General features: G+C 36.0%; 1 protein-coding gene across 1 annotated transcript; it reads right to left on the bottom strand.

Moving 5' to 3' along the window:
* Positions 1-17,957: 17,957 nt before the first annotated feature.
* On the bottom strand, positions 17,958-18,659 carry LOC148877495 (uncharacterized; the record flags this gene model as incomplete). The annotated part of the gene is made up of 1 exon (XM_088969996.1): positions 17,958-18,659. A coding segment is annotated over one exon (702 nt), but the record flags the coding sequence as incomplete, so codon positions are not given.
* Positions 18,660-20,328: the final 1,669 nt, after the last annotated feature.

Here is a 20,328-nt window from a genome sequence, read left to right as displayed (position 1 = left end):
GTGCAATTTTAAGGAGGAATTTGATTTAATTGATCAAGATAATCATAGAGGAAGGATCATGCAGCAATGATGCTCCATGATGTAGCCATGAAAGAGAGAATCCATTGAAATCGAATTTGATATGTATGCACAAAAATCGGGAAATTTCCTGTTTTGATATAGTTCCCGTATTTTGGGCATAACGTTCTGCCTACAACTTGGATTGAGGTGATTCAAACGGTTAATTAAAGCTAAGAGATAGAGCTACAACTCTTGTGTTTATCACTCAACCTAATTCCGCCGCCAACCAAGTGAAATTCGATCTACAAGTTTCGAGTCTGGTAGTTGGCAGTGCAGAAGAGATAGGAATTCAACTGAGATAAAGACTAAGAGACCTAATTTGTGTTGAATTAGGAGTTTGCTGAAGGGATGCGAAATCCATCATATTGGATGGCCGAACCCTACAGGTAGGTTGCGAGAAATTTCCAAAAATTTCTCTCTCCCATGTGGGAATCACATTTCTTGTTTTAGAAAATCTGCATTTTCAAGGATCATTCTTGAACCTAAACCGAACCAGATCTGAAACCAAAAGGTAGGATAGGGATATACCTGATACGAATTAGCAGTAACCCATAAAAAAGGTGTTCACACCGAAGGAAAGCTCCAAAGACTGCTCCCACTGAAGATGACAGCGTAGGGTGGAGCAGAATCAGCAGGTGGTTCTTCACAAGAACCGAATCATTCAGCAAGAATTCGATGGAGAGTATGTGAGCACGACTTCAGATCAATTTTTCACCAAAAACTGATATCAAGAACCCTTCTTGATCGCTCCTACAGTGGAGAACAAACTGGCAATGGCGGCAGCAGGAGGAGGGCGCAAGAGCAGAAGCTGGCGCAGTCTTACTGTTGCTGTCTTCTCTCTTTCTGTGATATGAGATCTAATTGAGTTGTTGTGTCTGGAGGTTCGCCCTCCTCCTCCTTTTATAGCCTTAAAGGCATCAGCTCCTAATCCCATTAGGAGTTTCCTAATTCAAATCTTTATTTGAATCTGGACTCTCTTTAAGAGATAAGGATAAGCCCTTATCTTATTTGTAGATTAGATCAGCACTCCTAATCTCATTAGAAACTTCTTGATCCAAATCTCTATTTGGATCTGGACTCTCTAAGTGGATAGGGATAATCCCTTATCCTACATGATGATCCAAATCCCAGATCTGCCCCTCTTTAATTAATCTAATTAAACCAGTTCGAATTGGGCTTTAGGCCCATTAAGTCCATGTGCTCACTGACCTTCCAAACTACTGCCCAGTTGGGTTTCTTTGTATGGTGTGGGACCCGAACATTGATCTACACATCAGCCACATGGGTTCAGCCTAGCCTCTGTTACAAGGCCTGGTCGAATTCACTGTAATGGACAGTAAACCCCTGAGCCCATCACCATGGGCTCTTAATGGGTCCAACACTTACACTAAGTGGTCCCTGTGCCAAGCCACCTTATAAAAGCCCAGGGACTGTGGGAAGATGCAAGATTAGCCCATCAGGTATTACCCTCAATGGTCTTACAGTTAACCTCTCAGCCCATAATGATCAAACACTGCCCGACAAGAGAGGACCTCTCCCCCTGCTGCAAGGAACAATGCTGCACTCTCTACTCACATGGATCCCGAGAATTAAAACCTTTGGAAAACATTTTAAAATAGTAGTATATATATTTTATATATATATATATATATATATATATAAATATATTTTGCAAAAAATAAATTTCAACGATTAAAATCGGCTGCCGACAGCTTTGGTTTCCATCAGAGAGAGTGCATCCCCGATCATTACCTTTGTCCGACAAAGGGGCTGATCCTGTCACTATGATCACCCACTCAAATGAATTCTTGGACTGTCTCAACATACCCAGGTTTTGACCCCCTCTAAGGATCTCACTGATTGGCATATCAAAGACAGCCCAATCCGACACCTAGTGCAGTATCATAATCGAGTCTAGAGGTCAGGTGTAACATTCCAGTTTTGCCCACTAATCACCAAGGTCCAGGGCAATACTGGAATTCTGGTCCGATTCAGGGTTTCAAGTAAACCTCACCCTGGCAGTTGAGACAAGCCACCCCAACCAAATTGGTGGCACATTAGTGTTAGCCTTGACAGGATAAATCTCCCCAGATCTATCCAACGGCTGTAAACATTCTAAACTAACACGAGTCTCATATGTGTCCAGTTTAAGGGTATTACACAGAAATAGACCACAATAACATGAATCAAATATGTACTTTATTCATTTACAATAAATATACATCATTCTGATTGGAGCTAAGGGCATACACTATCTAACAACTTCCACTTACACTTAGGTCCAATCTGGTATAAGCTGGAGTTCCATACTTTCCACGTGTTTCTCAAACACTTTCTGTGTCAGGGCTTAGTCAATGGGTCTGCTACATTCTCCACTGATGCTACCTTCTGACTCAAGACGTCCCCTCTTCTAACTATCTCCCACAGTACATAGTACTTCCTCTCGATGTGCTTCGAGTTCAAGTGGGCTCGTGGCTCCTTAGCCTGAGCAATGGCTCCATTGTTGTCACACAACAACGGAATGGGTGATGTGATGGATGAAACTACTCCCAATTCATGAATGAACTTCTTCATCCATACGGCTTCTTTGGCAGCTTCACTTGCGACAATTTATTCGGCTTCGGTTGTGGAATCCACCGTGGACCCCTGTTTGCTGCTTTTCCAGCAAACAACACACGATCCTATCATGAAAACATACCCAGATGTAGACTTTCTATCATCTGGATCTGACTAGAAGTCGGCATCAGTATACCCCTGGATCTGTAGTGAGCTACCATCAAATACCAGACAAAACTCTTTTGTCCTTCGAAGTTACTTAAGTATGTTTTTCACAGCAGTCTAGTGCTCCTGCCCTGGGTTGGCCTGGAATCTGCTTACCACACTCACTGCCTGAGCGATGTTAGGATGAGTGCACAAAAATGGCATACATGATGCTCCCTACGACTGAGGCATAGGGAACGTCCTTCATGCCCTCAATCTCCTCGGGTATCTTGGGAGACATCCCCTTGGAGAGAGTGACTCCGTGCCTGAAAGGAACATTTCCTTTCTTGGAGTTCTCCATGCTGTATCTCTTGACTACTTTGTCAATGTAAGCAGATTGGGATAATCCTATTATCCTCTTCGATCTATCTCTATAGAGTCGAAGACCCAATATATAGGAGGCTTCTCCAAGATCTTTCATGGAGAATTGTTGTGAAATCCATACTTTCACCGTAGTCAACATTCCTACATCATTCCTAATGAGCAGAATGTCATCTACATACAGAACCAAGAACGTAACCTTATCCCCACTAGATTCCCTGTAAACACAGGGTTCATCCGGATTCTGCTCAAAGTCAAACCTTTTGACAGTAGAGTCAAACCGGATGTTCCAACTCGTAGAAGCTTGCTTAATTCCATATATGAATCTATTCAATTTACATATCATGTGTTCCTGACCCGCAGCTATGAAACCTTGCGGTTGCTGCATATAGATATCTTCAGTAAGATCTCCATTCAGGAACACAGTTTTGACATCCATTTGCCAAATCTCGTAGTCATGGTATGCTGCTACAGCTAGTAGGATCCCAATGGATTTAAGCATGTCCACCGGCAAAAAGGTTTCCTCATAATCGATACCCTCTTTCTGAGTATACCCTTTCGCCACCAGACGTGCTTTGTTGGTCTCAACCTTATCATCGGGGCCCTTCTTCCTCTTGTAGATCCATTTGCAACCAATTGCTTTTACCCCAGAGGGCGGATCTACTAGAGTCCAGATTCCATTGGTCTCCATCGAGTCCATCTCAACTCTCATGGCATCTACCCACTTCAAGGAATCTATGTCCAACATAGCTTCCGTATAAGTCACGGGATCCTCCTCACTGGTCGTAGCTTCTGCCATGTAAGTATCCTGGTCATAGCCAAAACGAACTAGAGGCCTAGAAACCCAGGTAGATCTTCTACGTTGGTTATTACCTGGAACTTGTGGGACACCTCCCATTACCCCTGAACTCTCCTCATCAAGAACAACTTCCTGACGATGATTGTTCAGGATGTAATCATTTGCCATGAAATGGGCATTTCGGTTACAGAACACCTTCTGTTCTCCTGGGTCATAGAATAGGTAACCCACAGAGCCTTTGGGGTAGCCTACGAATAGGCAATGGCTAGTCTTGGATTCCAATTTGTCCACACTCGTTCTTTTAACATGTGCTGGACAACCCCAAATCTTCAAGTGTCTCACACCTGGTTTTTTTCCAGTCCGAAACTCATAGGGAGTCTTCGGAACTGATTTGGTTGGAACCCAGTTCAGCACGTATATCGCAGTCTCCAATCCTAAACCCCAAAAGGATGTGGGTAACTTTGAGTGTACGAGAAGTGATCAGACCATATCCAATAATGTCCTATTCCTCTTCACTGAAACACCGTTTAGCTGTGGTGTAGCAGGAGGAGCTAACTGTGATACCATCCTGTTGACCTTTAAGTAGTCCCTGAATTCGTTAGAGAGATACTCGCCACTTCGATCTGATCGAAGGGTCTTAATTTCTCTCCTTAAGTACTTCTCGACCTCTTGTTTGAACTCTTTGAACTTTCAAATGATTCAGACTTGTGTCTCATTAGATACACGTAACCATACCGAGAATAATCATCGGTGAATGTAATAAAATACATGTGCTAGTTACGAGTCCTAACACTCATAGGACCACATACATCAGTATGTATAAAGTCAAGCGTGCCTGTACATCTTTCAGGCTTACCGTTAAATGGCCGTTTCGTCATCTTACCCTGAAGGCAAGGTTCACAAGTGGGAAGATCTTCTACAGTTAGAAAATCCAAAGGACCATCCTTTACCAACCTTGTGATATGATCTATATTAATATGGCCAAGTTGGTAATGCCACATGCACGTGGGATTAACTGTATCACAGGTTCTTTTCTTGGCGATATCATCTGACGTAGTTTTGGTTATGTTAGTTTCCAGAGAAGGATGGAGAACATAGAGACCATTCTCAAGTTCTCCGTATGCGATGAATTTGTTATTTCTTTTGATAGTAATCGTATTACTAAAGAAAACAGAATATCCATCCGCACACAATTTTGAAATAGAAATCAAATTTCTTCTCAAATTCTGTACATAAAGACAATCTTTCAGTACAACTGTTCATTCTCTAAAAATTAACTCTACGGTTCCTATAGCCGCAACTGCAACACTTGTAGAAGTCCCCAAGTAAAGAGTTCTCTGTCACTTAGTTTTCTGCTTATTCTGAACCCCTGCAGTGAGTTACACGCATGAGTCGAAGCCCAAGAGTCAATACACTAGGAAGCATAAATTACCAACAAATTGGTTTCTATGACACATGATTCAAAATTACCTTGTTTCTTGAATTCCAGGTATTGAGAACAATTCCTCTTCTAGTGGCCTGCCTGTTTGTAGAAGTGACAAGCATCTGATGCTCTGTCTTTCTTCTGCTTCTTAGACTTAGCAGCTTTCTTCTGAGGCTTTCTCTTAGCCTTCCTCTTATTCTTGCCCGACTTGCTAGTTTCAACAAGCATGGCTATGGGCTAATCCTTATTGATCAGTTCTTCGGCCCTCTACAACATATTGCTGAGTTCATGGATGCTGACATTCAGCTTGTTCATGTTATAGTTCATGATGAACTGATTGAAGGAAGGAGGTAGAGAATTCAGGATGGCGTCTACCTTCGTGACATGGTCAAGCCCGGATCCAAGAGCCTCAAGTTCATTGATATAACCCATCATCCGAAGACAATGGTCATGAACTTGCTGGTTCTTGGACATCTGCGCGGTCATGAACTGTTTCAGGACCTTCTGACGAGTAGAACGATTCTGCTCCTCATACATCATTCTCAGACTATCCAATATGTCCTTGGACAATTCGATTTGATCGAACTGCCTCTGTATTGGATTGTCCAAGGAGGCAATGATGTAGCAATGGGCTAGGGAATTCTTTTCTTCCCATTCCTAGTAGTCCCTCCTTTGGGCCTCAGAAGCCCTATCACTCGGATGCTTCGGGGCAGGATTCTTAGCTACTTTGTCTAATTTCTCAGTGGTTAGGACCAGCATAATATTACGGTACTAGTAAGCATAGTTTGGACCCTTAAGTTTGTTGTCGTCCAACAGCTTAGCGAATTGTCCGTTTGCCATTTCTGATAAAAAGAAAACATTAGTCCACAACCTAATTTGATTCATGTTATCTACATAGATATGACTTTTAATCTATGTTCCATTTCCATTTATTCATCTCTGAGATTTCCCTCCTATCTCAGTGACGGAGACTGCGATTATGTCTCTGGAAATGTGGGAAATCACATAGGGTGCATGGAGCCAACTGTTTCAGCTGCATAACCCCACCACCTTTCTGTAAAGGATCATATCCACTCATCGTATGAGCATTCCCTTTGGCCTCTGTTAGACAAGGTTCATTGCCATTTTAGGTTAAATCTTTCTATCTAGTGAGTGCTCACCCATCATATTCGTGAACGCCAAGGTACCGTGAGAGAGTCTTCCATTTTAGGATAGGCCCCTCTCACATCGGTTTATGACGCCCTTATCATCTTATGAAACATTTCAACAGATCCAACAGCAAATGGATAGCCCAATTTTATGGTGTGTTTCCTCATTACTGAAGGACCCATCTTCATTCTAATGATGGAAGGCCTTTAGAGAGTTCATCATATGAATTTCCCTATCACATGCATTCATATTTCAGGTGGGAACAAAAGTTACGCCCTAGTTTAATTTAGGTCAAACCAAAGTTGCTCCCACTGACTTTCAAAAAGCCAGATTTAGGTGGGCCTTAACGACTAGGGTTCTGCACGGTTCCTCTTCAGGGAGGTGTGGGGTCCACCACAAAGGGAGATCATCAAATAATCTTTAGGAACACCATAGCAATGATGTGCATTCAGCCATGGTGTGCGCAAGAGCCACTATCATATCTGCATGGGCCAAGTACTTATGGCATGGATTTGATGAATAGGTAGGTATTTTGGCCAATAAAGGGGCTTAGAATGGTATCTTAATTTGATGAATAGGTAGATGAGGGAATATTAGGTTGAAACTTGGTGGAGTGGCATGGATTTGAACTATAAGGTTGTCAATAGGGTTTGATTGTGCCTAGGACTTATGGATTATAATCCATATGTCAGGTTTTCTAAAATAGAACATTTAATCGATGAACTATGAAACCAAGGATGTTAAGAATGAAACTTGATGTGATTTGTTGCTTAAATGTTTTGTTTCATGTGGTGGAGTTTAATTGAGTGACAAGCATGGTGATATGGCACAATCATGATCATTAGAAGGGAATCTTGTAGATTTAAGTTAAAATTTGGTTTCTTGGGGTTTTGGTACATTCCAAAGAGACTATTGAGGTCTGATTAGGCATATGGAGTACAAAAAGTGGGTTGAAGAGGGTATCGAGCAAAAATCGTGTGTTGAGAATGATCATAATCCATGATAGAGTATTCATTAGGTTGGCCTTAATTAAGGCTAATCATAGAGAAAACCCCCAATGAAGATAATTGTAAACTCAAATCTCACGCCACCTATTTCACCCTAGTATAAAACTATGATCTATTAATAGAAAAGGGATAGTTTTTTGTTGGATGGTTTGGTTAGTGGTGGTGGTGGTGGTGATGCTCTATTTATAGAGCAGTAAACTAGATGGAAGACAAGCCTCTGTACTTTTTCATTATTATGATTAATATAAAATATTTGAGAGATGTGTCCAAATATTTTCTATAAAATTTCTGTATGTTTTCTTAAATTTTCAAGTTTATTATCTATTTTCTTATTTTTTGTTGTTTAATTATGACATCAAGAGTTAATACATGTAATGTAAAATGTGGAATTGTTAAAGTTCAAATTAGCGTCCCACATGCATATATCATTGTGTAGAGGTTCATAATACATGGTTGGGATGTGTTGTAAGGTTGACATGGAGAGTGCTCAGTGCCCCACATGAATCATTTTAACAAGGATGTTTTTGTTCTTGAATGATTTTTAAACATCAATTAGATTTTTTTTTTGAAATTTGTGAAGATTGAATTTTATCTCGGGTGTTTGGTTAAAACTTGAAAGATTATTCATTTTTAACTTATATATATAGTATAGATAAAATTATTATATATTAGAACCCAACCATCCGAATCATTAAAACCTTTGGCAGGGTCCTCTTAATTATATTAAAAATCTATGGTCAATTTTAATTGAATAATTTGTTTAAGGTTAATGTTGGGATCTTCGTTTATCTTTTAAAATGTACTAGCAGATTTATTGCCTTTAGAACTAAATATTTAGCTTCAAATTTTCTAACTTGTTTGGTCAACAATTATATGACCTTATTGGTTAATTGCTAACCTACCACCTAGATGGAAATACTGTTTAATTTCTAAGTAATTTAAAAAAATAGGTTTCATATCACTAAAATTATGGGTTACATATTTAATTAAATAGTGAATTTCCATCAGAAATTAGTGGAATTCAACAGTAAGAAATAAAATTTCTTGAAACACAGGATTTGATGATAGAGATTGAAGAGTTAATACCTTAACTATAGGTCTTAGTGAAAGATAAAATAAAAAGCGACAATGTAAATTACATTTACTACCATCGTAATAGAAAGGAGTTAAATTCAAAAATAGGGTATAATTTAGTTAATAGAAATTCTAAAAGTTTGGGATCAATTCATACTTTTAGTAGTAGTATAAATGCATCTAATGGGTAATGATGATGTGTCATATAAAAGGATGATGCACAAGGAGAATTTATTTGGCCAATTTGTTGTATAGAATAATGACATGATGTTGCATTATCATCATCATCATCATCATCATCATGTTCACTTTCATTGCATTGTTGTTTTGTTGTTGTTGTCATTATTATTATTATTATTATTATTATTATTACACATAACAATTTTAGTACTAAGGATGACGATAATAATAATAATCTTATAAAACCAATGTATCAAAGATAAGTAATAGAAGCATATTGTATTGTTGGATTTACCCCAAATTATTTGCTTTTAGAAAACTATGGATTTCATAAAAGTGCTTTTGTAAAAATTGCTTTCATAAAAGTGCTTTCATGTAAAAGTAGTTTTATAAAAGTACTTTCATAAAAGTACTTTTGTAAAAGTGCTTTCGCAAAAATAATATCTATGGCAACAGTTTTATAGGTAGAGTTTTCTCAAAGAATGAAATGAGAAAGATGGGGCATGATTATTTTTCATGCTACTGGTTAATCAATTTTTGTGCCATGTGATTGATTTTTCATTCTAAAAAGAATGTGGCTGTTGGCAATAATTTTGTAACCAAACACTCTAATGTTATTCATTCTTGCCCATTCTTGCCTACAATGAGCAAGAATTCAGAGAATGAGGTCCAGAGCAGTGAACCAAACATGGCCCTAATTTCTACAAAATTTCTTTATTTTTTACAACTTATTGTATTTTTTTTACTATTTAAACTTTTATTTTTAATTTTGACTCCAAGGGTGATCTATAGGACATAGATGGTTGAATTTCCCACCACCTATATGGAAAACTAGTTTTCTTTTTGGTTGATTTCAAATTTTGTATTCAATTTTCATTATTAATAAAAAAGTTTGTTACTTTTTATGCTTGTTTTTTAGTTTGATGAATATATATATATTATGAAATATCTGCCAAAAATATTTTCTTCAAGTTTTTATACTTTTATATTATGTGTTATTTTCTTTAATAAATTTTTATTATTAAGATATGATGGACCCATTTGATCCAAAAGGTTGGATGGTTGACCTACCACCTAGATAGGAAAATAATTTCATTTTCTAATTGGTTTTAAATTCTATATTTCATTTACATCATTAATATAAACAAGTATTGTTTGTCATACTTATTTTTGTAACATGATTATTTTTTCTATTTTTTGTGTTTTACATAATTCTTCACATATTTTCTAGTTTAAGCATTTTATTATTTAATTGTGACTTCTTGGTTGACCCATTTACACCAATGGTTTGATTTTTTGATCGGTTTTAAATGTTTCTTCCTTTCCATCATTTATAAAAATACCTTATGTATTATACTTATTTTTTAATATAGAAAATATGTTTATTAAAATGTTTCTTCCTTTCCATCATTTATAAAAATACCTTATGTATTATACTTATTTTTTAATATAGAAAATATGTTTATTAAAGTTCTATCTTGAATTTTCTACATTTTTTTATTTTTTAAATTTTATTTGTTTAAAATGTTATTATTTTATCATAATGTAGAACAAAAATAATCATGTCATCATGGGTTTATCTTTTTGACCCAAATGGTTGATCTGCTTAACCATCACTTGAAAAACACTAGTTTCCTTTTTGGATCACTTAAAAAATTAAAGATTTTATATTATTACGATTTTTTCATGAATTTAATTAATGGAGTTTAATACTGAGAAACAAAAAGTGTCTTAAATATAGTATTCAATAAGAGAGAATTTGAGTTAATACTTTAAATATGAGAACTTAATGAGAGGTAATGGAATGGAGTATAAAAATGGGATTTTAATTACAATTTTACCTACGCAATAGAGAGGAACCAATTTAAAATAATGAGTATCGTATTTTAGACAAAAAATAAATCTAGAAGCCGCGATGAGCTATTTCCACTTTTTATAGTAGTATAGTTAATATTGATATAGTACTAGGGAAAACAATGCTATTTGCAAGAAAATATCCAAACTAACCCTCTCCTTGAATATTAATATATTAGTGACAAGTAAGATATAAATGATAATTGATTTTGCTATCTAAATAGTGATATTAGATGAAAAAATGAGTTTTTGTTTTTTCATTATCAGGGTTTCAACTTGGATGGGCTTTGCATGAGTTAGCAATTGCCAAAAGAAGAAAAAAAGGAAAATTTATTAGGGGTGTTTTATAGCAAAAGTGCTTACAACCTTATTATTGGTAGAGTGGGGTGCTTAACGTTATCATTAATAGAGTAGGGGCAAAATAAAAAATATGGATATTTTAGTCAAGAAGAAAAGTTCCATAGGCTCATTTGTACTTTTAATAGTAGTATCTATATATTGATTAATAAATGAAGGATGATATCGTGCACATCCACTTATCTACAAATGAAATACCAACATCTTGATACATTGAATATAATTTAACCAATTGCACCATATTTCTCTATTACATAATTGTGCCCTATTTATAGCATAGAAATTATTTTGGGTCTCAAGTTTAAAAAATAAATGCTAATATGCTACTAATAATTAGGGAAAGTAAATGTAAAGTAATTCAAAGATTGCATAGTCTAATTAGAAGACAAAAATCATTTTTCTAAGGGTGTTTTTGTTTGAATCAATTATGAAATTGAATTAGATTATTTTAACTAATTGTGAAGATTGAATTATATTTGGGGTATTTGGTTAAAACTTGAAAGACTATTCGTTTTTAATAAGCATATGACATAGATAAAAGTATCATATATCAGAACCCAGCCCTTGGAATTATTAAAACCTTTGGCGGTGTCCTCTTAATTATATATCTAAGGTCAATTTTAATAGAATAATTTGTGTAAGGTTAATGTTGGGATCTTTGTTTATCTTTTAAAATGTACTAGTGGATTTATGCCCAGACTATTTGCTTTTATAAAACTATTGATTTAGTCAACATAAAGGTGACCTATCTAATTTAAGCATTAAACCATTTGTTCTATTTATCAATTCATGGGTTGGACAATTTTCTGATTTTTTCTAATTTTAATTTTATTCATATAATTAATACAAAGAATTTTTGTTTACCATGACTAATTTTTAACATGACAAATATATAATTTTTAACATGACAAATTTATGGGTTGGACAATTTGTTTACCATGACTAATTTTTATATATTTTAATACTTATTGTTTTTTCTATTATTTAAACTTTTATTACTTAATTTTGACTCCGTGGGTTGATTTATATTATGTAGATGATTGAATTTTCCACCACCCATATGGAAAACCATTTTGGTTTTAGGTTGATTTCAAATTTTGTATTCCATTTTCATTGTTAGTAAAATAATTTGTCATTATATTTTTTGTTAAAAATATATCATGAAAGATGTGCCAAAAATGTTTTCTACAAAATTTTAATACTTTTCTATTTTGGGTTTATTTCTACAATAAGTTGTTGTTTTTAAAATTATTATATCGTGGACCCATTTGATCCAAAAGGTTGGATTGTTGACATGGCACTTAGATAGGAAAAGAATTTCATTTTCTGATTAGTTTTAAATTTTGTATTTCATTTACATCATTATTAAAATTAGATAGGAAAACAATTTCATTTTCTGATTAGTTTAAATTTATAGATACCAGATGTGTCTATAATTTTTTTTCTGTTTATTCATAATTCCTTGTATTTTATTTTTCTATTTTAAATGATATGTTATTTATTTGTGACATCTTTGGTTGATGCATTCGACTCTAATGGTTTTAATTTTAGATCATTTTAAATTTTGTTTCATTTCCGTCATTTATAAAAATACCTCTTATGCATTATATGCATTTTTGTATAATATAGAAAATATGTAATATTAAAGTTTTGTCGATAATTTTCTACATTTTTTATTCTTCAGTTTTTCTATGTTTAAATGCTTAGTATTTTATCATCGCATCATTTAGAACAAAAATAATAATGTCATTATGGGTTGACCTATTTGACCCAAATGGTTAATATGCTTACCCATCACTTGAAAAATTCTGATTTCCTTTCTGGTCAGTACTTTAAAAATAAATGCTTTATGTCATTAAAATTTTTGTCATAGATTTAATTAATGGAGTTTAATGATGAGAAACAAAAATTGTCTTAAATGTAGTATTTGATAAGAGAGAGTATGAGTTAATAGTTTAAATATAAGAACTTAATAAGAGGTAATAAAATGGAATAAAAAGTGGGATTTGAATTACAATTTTACCCTTACAATAGAGAGGAATCAATTGAAAATAATGGGTATTTGTATCAAAGAATAAATCCAAAAGCCTTGAGGAGCTATTTGGATGACTCTCACCTTGAAAATTAATATACTAGTGATTAGTGATATATAAATGATGATTGATTTTGTTATCTAAATAGTGATATTGGATGAAAAATGAGTTTTTCTCATTATTAGGGTTGCAACTAGGACAAACTTTGCATGAGATAGCAATTGCTAAAAGAAGGAAAAAGAAATAGGAAAATTTATATTTGGTAAAGTGGAGTTCTTAACCTTATCATTACTAGAATGGGGCCAAGTAACAATTTCCACAATTGATGGGTGGAATCATTCTATTTATTGGTTATCATTTTAAAATTTACCTTTTTATTATTAAGACTTTTAAGGTTGTATTTGGTTTATAAAGGTTTCCGTCCACTATATTTCCCTTCTTTCCCCACTTTTTCTTTCAAACCAAATACAACCTAAGTGAGACAATCCTATAATGTATTGATTCATTACATTAATGTACCAGGGATAAGCTCACAAACCCTTGGACCAATATTGGTTCAGAAATTTAACACAACCCTGTTATATAAAATGAGTATCCATTCAATAAGGAATAGGGTTATGTACTATGGTGTTATGTATCATGAATATCCATTCAATAAGGAATAGGTTTACCTACTATGGTGTGATAACTTAACTGTTTGGAAAAACTTTAGCCTCTCATATCATGTTGTCTGAGTTCACAAGTGGGGGCTGAGGTCACAAGTAGTAAAGTTTACAATATTCAAGTGGGATGTGTGTGTGGTTCATATATTTTCTCATACAAGAAAAACTTTTTCCCACTAAATAGCATTTGCCTAATTAATGATAAGCAGAACGGATGGCTAACCTTAGCAAAAAAGGTAGTCCCAGGCTACTAAGCACGTGAGATGATGGGATAAAATGCATCATCAAGATAGGGCCAAATGTTGAAAGTCTTTTTAATGGTGCAATGATTGCACAGTTTTGATTGGTGGTGCAACCACACGTGTTGGATTCTTTGGTATCATTGCTTTCTCTAATGTTATTAGCCTAGTGGAAAAAAACTTGTGGCTATGGAAACCATGTTATCACAAGGAAACTGGAATCATCCTCCCTAATATAGAAAAAATAGCGGTTGTTATTCGTTTGAAATGCCAATTTTGACCTGATTAGGTAGGCGGCTTCCCTTTTTTTGTTTGGTTTTAATTAAACATATGTAAGTGTAAAATTGTAATAGGAAATTAATTTTTATAATAATTAATCATGAATATTTTTGAATGGAGGAAATTGGAAAGAAGGTGCATAGGTTATGGTTTGCCATATTAACTAGATATAGAGCATTTTAATTTGGTAAACACATGAATAAGGGTTTAATATTTTGGTAAAAAACATGAGAATCAACTATTTTTTATGGGAAGCTTCTTGGGTCTTTCAAGAAGCCATTAACCTAAAAGTTTCATCTGTTAGGTTAGGTCTTTGAATGGGTTTTTGTTTACTAATGTGCTTGTCGTGCAAAAGTCTCTTGGGCTTAAATCTTGGACAAGATTGACCCTTTTGCCCCTTATGCTGAATTTTAATTGTTTATAATGGGGGCAGTGAGGATCGAACACTAGAACATCTAGTTAAGCAAAGTCTGATACACTATTATACAATGAAGGGAATAAGCAACACTTGGAAGAATGTGTACACACAGGTAGGACTGATACACAAAAGTTAGACATGATATTAATCGAAAAAATTAAGTCATTAGGTTGTGGGCCAACCCTTGTATATAAGCTCCTTGCATCTCTTATCCTTTTGCAATGTGAGACTCTACACTCACACATGTATCCTAACAATCTCCCCTCATTTGTGAGTCATCTTGCACATCAGTTACTCTTTACTCCCCTTGAATGGAAATTGTTATCATATCATAAAATTTGACGTGTACCAACAAAGACCCTTTGTTTATGACTACAAGGAGGCATCTATGGGAGTATATTGCCATGTGTGGAGTCATCATGAAGGATTAACTACTCTTGTCAACTATTCAACCATGGAGAATCCAACAAACCCATGTAAACCACTGCATGCATTTGTCAATACTTGTGACCAACAAAGCCTTTGGCTCTAATACTATCTTGATGTGTGGCTCATTGTGACACTAGCAAGTGCACTAGCCGTTCAAGTAATAAAGTAGTGAGTGAAGTATCATTCCCACGAGGATTTAGGAAACAATTACCAATACTAAATTGAGCACTTCTTATCTGATCAACAAATAAATCAAAACTCTAATGAAAGCTAAGAAATCCTAAATTAAAATCTATCTAAATCATTGGTCCAATTGCCTTCAATTCAGGTTAGAAGAGTAAGCAGTAAATGTCAATCTCAGAATTCAGCAATCTATCAATTTGGATCATTCAAATGAATCATGATTGAGCCTTGGTTTGGTGAAACCCCAAGGTCATGAACAGCCTCTCTCAAGCGCATGTTCATCCTATGCATGAGTGATGGTTCTTCTATCTCTAGCAAAAATCTAATCCTCATGCATGCATTTCTTCAAACACTTCTAAGGCATCAATTCAAATCTGAATTGATCACCAACTGAATTGTGCAAGTTATCTCTAACCTTGCACTCAATTCAGTTCTTGAATAGTAGATCTGAATTCCTAGAGTCTCTCTCAAGCACTCTAGGAATTCCAAGCTGTAGATTAATTCGCCCAATCTGAAAATTGCAGATCTGAATTCTCTTTCAAGCAATTCAGATCTTGCAATCTCAGATCTGAGAATTCAGATCTGAGTTTTGAAGGTTAGTTGGCCGAATTAATCTACAATCACACCCTTATTCAAGAAACTTCAAATACAATGCATGACCATTTGAATGAATAAAAAAGAAATAGATTGCTGAACTGAAATTTTACAAGTTGAAATACATCAAGGAAGAATTGAAACAAGGAGAAAGAAGAAAGAACATATAACTAAGAAACTGAATTCAAATCAAAAGAGAATGAAATTACAAATGATTTATTACAGAAGATCTTTGAATCACAAACTCTCAATTCGAACTCACCTTCTTCTTCTAGCTTGCTTGTCTTGAACTTCCTTCAGCCCTTCTTCTTCTTCTTCCTTGCGCCTAGCCTTCTTCTCTTCTCTTCTCTCAAGGTGGCCGAACCTCTAAGAGTGGGAGAGCCTTCCTCTCAAGCAATTGAACCACTTTCTCCCCTCCTAGAGGCCTCCTTATATAGTTTTTCAAGGGGGCTCTTGCCCCTTCTTGAAGCCTCTAGAATGGGGTGTATTACACCCCTCATGAACCTTCTAGAGTGCTCCCTCCTTCTCTTCAAGAAACTCCTAGAAGTTGCCGCCCCTAGCTCCCTTTGGGCTGCTATTTGGGCTACAACTTAGCTTGCTTTTGAGCTCATGTGGGCTACACTCTAGGCTGTTATTTGGGCTAAAAATGGGCCTTCCTTGCTGGGCCGAATTCTCCTCATAGCTAGGCTTTATTTTCTTGGGTTTTCTCAAGGAATTCACTTGCTCTTTTTTGGGCCGAAGTGCTCTCTCTTGCTTCCACGACCGGGCTGGACTGAAATTGGTCTTTTTGAACCTTCTTTTCTTGCCTTTTTCCTTCCTTTTCTTGGATTGATTATCCCTGAACCTATTCTTAGCATTAAGCTAAATTAAGGCAAAAATTAATAAAACCGGCATAAAAATCCATGCTAAAGTCCTAAAAAATTATAGATAAATTGTAAGTTCATCAAATACCCCCACACTTAAGCTTTTGCTTGTCCTCAAGCAAAGACATCAGCCATAAACTTAACATTCCCCCCTTCTGTTCTCACCATTTACCTGGTGAACTTTTTAAGATAGAAATGCATTGAGTAGTCGGGGAACTTTTGTAAGTGCTCAACTCTTATTCTTGTAAATTACCATTTAAGATATGTATCAGATCCGAGGAAAGGAGAATATGAATTTCATCATAGTCTAGCCTTCACTCCTAATTCATATATAAATCAGCTCCTTAATTGTCAAGGTTAATAATCAAATTTCACTAAGTTTCACATCTGTAACTAAATCTCAATGAGAGTTCAACTTTAGAGTGCCCCTTTGAACCTCGGTTGTCACCACAATTACTTATTTCTAAGGGTGAGTGCATTTTATGCTCCATCTCACCTTTTTTTTTTCTTTTCGGTGTGAGTGCATTTTATGCTCCATCTCACATTTTTTTTTTTTTGGTGTGAGTGCATCTTATGCTCCATCTCACACTAGTCACTTGCTTGAGGTAGGTAAATAGGACTCATGTTCTAAGCTGCTAGTTTTACTATTCAGCTCAGAATAGCGGAGTCAATTTGGGCTTTTGTCCTTCTTTTGCAATTATTGAACCTCAAGAATTAGCACTTCAGATGTGCACTAGCTTTCTTGACCATTAACAATGAAATCAAGGGCTTCCATACACATGAAGGAAGTTAGGGCTAGTCATGCTGAAAGGCATATTCAGCTCCCCTTTTCTCCTGCATATATCAAATTGGGTCATTCACAAGAATAAAAACTTAACAAGTACATCAGTCTCCCTCAACTCATTGAATTCCTTCTTAAAAAAAAATCATCAAATAAATAGTAATGAACTTGAGGGGTTCCAGTCTTTTTTTTTTTTTTTTTTTTGTGATGTCATTGCCTGCATATGTGTGTTGGGGTGCATGAGGTGCATGGTTTCAACCCCCATACCCTAGCCTCGGGCTCACTCCCCCACACTTGAGATGAACATTGTCCTCAATGTTCGTAGTGTTAGGGAGTCACACTTGCTAGAGCAAACTGAAGAAAAGAAAATGATGAACTGAGTCCTTAAAGAATTGGAATTTTGAGAAAAAGATCTTTATTTTACTAACTAATATTCTAAAAAGATAAATGACAAAAAGATTCCTTAACTTGTTCATGAGCAAGCATAAGAGATTATTGATTATCTAGATAAACAGTGGATGGAGGGGGTACAGTACTGCCCATTAAATATGGTTTCAGGCACTGACCATTTACTTTAAACGTGCCCTGAACCGGGTGGGTGAGTTCTATAGCCCCATGGGGAAAAACCTGTGAAATGGTAAAGGGTCCAGACCACCTGGATCTCAGCTTACCTGGAAACAAGCGGAGACGGGAATTATATAACAATACCTGTTGGCCTACATAAAAGTCCCGTCTCAGCAAGTTCTTATCATGCCAGTTTTTTATTCTTTCTTTATAAACTTTGTCATTCTCATAGGTGGTAAGTCTGAATTCATCCAATTCATTCAATTGCAACCGCCTTTTAGCCCCTGTGGCCTGAATGTCAAAATTTAAGAATTTAAGAGCCCAATAGGCCTTGTGTTCCAATTCAACTGGTAAATGGCATGCTTTACCAAAGACCAATCTGTAGGGGGACATGCCAATAGGTGTCTTAAATGCAGTTCTGTATGCCCATAATGCATCATCTAATTTGATGGACCAATCTTTTCTGGTGGATGCTACGGTCTTTTCCAGAATTCTTTTGAGTTCCCTGTTAGCCAACTCCACTTGGCCACTGGTTTGAGGGTGATAAGGGGTAGCTAATTTATGTGTAATTCCATATTTCTGCATTAACCTCTCAAATTGGCTATTGCAGAAGTGAGTTCCCCTATCACTAATTATAGCTCGCGGAGTGCCAAATCGGGAGAATAGCTTCTTTAGGAAGTGTACTACCCTTCTTGAGTCATTTGTGGGTAAAGCCATGGCTTCTACCCATTTGGATACATAGTCAACTGCAACGAGGATGTACTTATTCCCAAAAGAATTCGGGAAAGGTCCCATGAAATCTATACCCCAAACATCAAAGATTTCACAGATTAAAATATTGGAAATGGGCATTTCATTCCGTCAGGAAATGTTTCCCGATCTTTGGCATTTGTCACATGTGGACACATACCGATGGGCATCTTTGAAGAGTGTGGGCCAATAAAAACCTGATTGCAAAACCTTGGCTGCAGTGCGACTAGCTCCAAAATGACCTCCTGCTTCTTTATCATGGCAAAATTGGAGTACCGACTCCATCTCCTCCTCGGGGACACATCTCCTTATGATCTGATCTGCACACAATTTATACAAAAAGGGTTCCTCCCACAGATAGTATTTTACATCAGAAAAGAATTTCTTTTTCTGTTGATATGAAAGGTTAGGAGGAAGGACTTGTGCAGCTAGATAATTAGCAAAATCAGCATACCAAGGATATGAGTATTTCTGTATTGAGTACAACTGCTCATCCGGAAATTCTTCTCGAATGTTGCTGGTTATCTCCTCTTTTGAGCTTACCGTGTCCAACCGGGAGAGATGGTCAGCAACCAGGTTTGCAGCACCCTTCAGGTCTCTAATCTCAATGTCAAACTCTTGCAATAAAAGGATCCACCTGATCAGTCTTGGTTTTGAGTTTTGCTTGGTAAGCAAGTGCCTTAATGCTGAGTGATCTGTGTGGACAACAACCTTGGATAATATCAGATATGAACGAAACTTATCAAGTGCAAATATTACTGCTAACAGCTCCTTTTCTATGGTGGTGTAATTGAGTTGGGGTCCAGTCAAGGTTTTGCTAGCATAGTAAATTGGCTGAAAATGTTTGTTCATTCTTTGTCCTAAAACAGCTCCTATAGCAAAATCACTCGCATCACACATCAATTCAAATGGGAGGGTCCAATCTGGTGCTACCATGATAGGTGCATGGATCAATTTGTCTTTCAAGATGTTGAAAGCATGAAGACATTCAGTTGAAAATTCAAAAGGCACTTCTTTCTGAAGCAAGGTAGATAATGGCTTGGAAATTTTTGAGAAATCTTTAATAAACCTTCTATAGAATCCGACATGTCCTAAGAAACTTCTCAAAGAACGAACAGATGTTGGGGTTGGTAATTTTTCAATTGCCTCCACCTTGGCCTTGTCGACTTCTATACCTCTTTGAGAGATCTTGTGTCCAAGCACTATGCCTTCTTGCACCATAAAATGACATTTCTCCCAATTCAACACAAGATGTGTTTCTTTACATCTAGTAAGCACCTATTCCAGATTATTCAAACATGCATCAAACGAAGAGCCAAAAATTGAAAAATCATCCATGAAGATCTCAATAAATTTTTCAACCATATCAGAAAATATAGACATCATACGTCGCTGAAAGGTTGCTGGGGCATTGCATAACCCAAAGGGCATCCTTCGGTATGCAAAGGTTCCATATGAGCAAGTAAAAGTGGTCTTTTCTTGATCTTCTGGTGCAATTGGTATCTGGTTATACCCTGAATATCCATCCAAGAAACAATAATACTCATGC

The sequence above is a fragment of the Nelumbo lutea genome, chromosome 1 (assembly GCF_056320005.1).
Source record: "Nelumbo lutea isolate HS-2025 chromosome 1, American lotus-T2T, whole genome shotgun sequence".
In the NCBI taxonomy this organism is placed as follows: Eukaryota; Viridiplantae; Streptophyta; class Magnoliopsida; order Proteales; family Nelumbonaceae; genus Nelumbo; species Nelumbo lutea.
The sequence above is the reverse complement of the archived record's forward strand: the minus strand, read 5'-3'. Positions and strand labels throughout refer to the sequence as shown.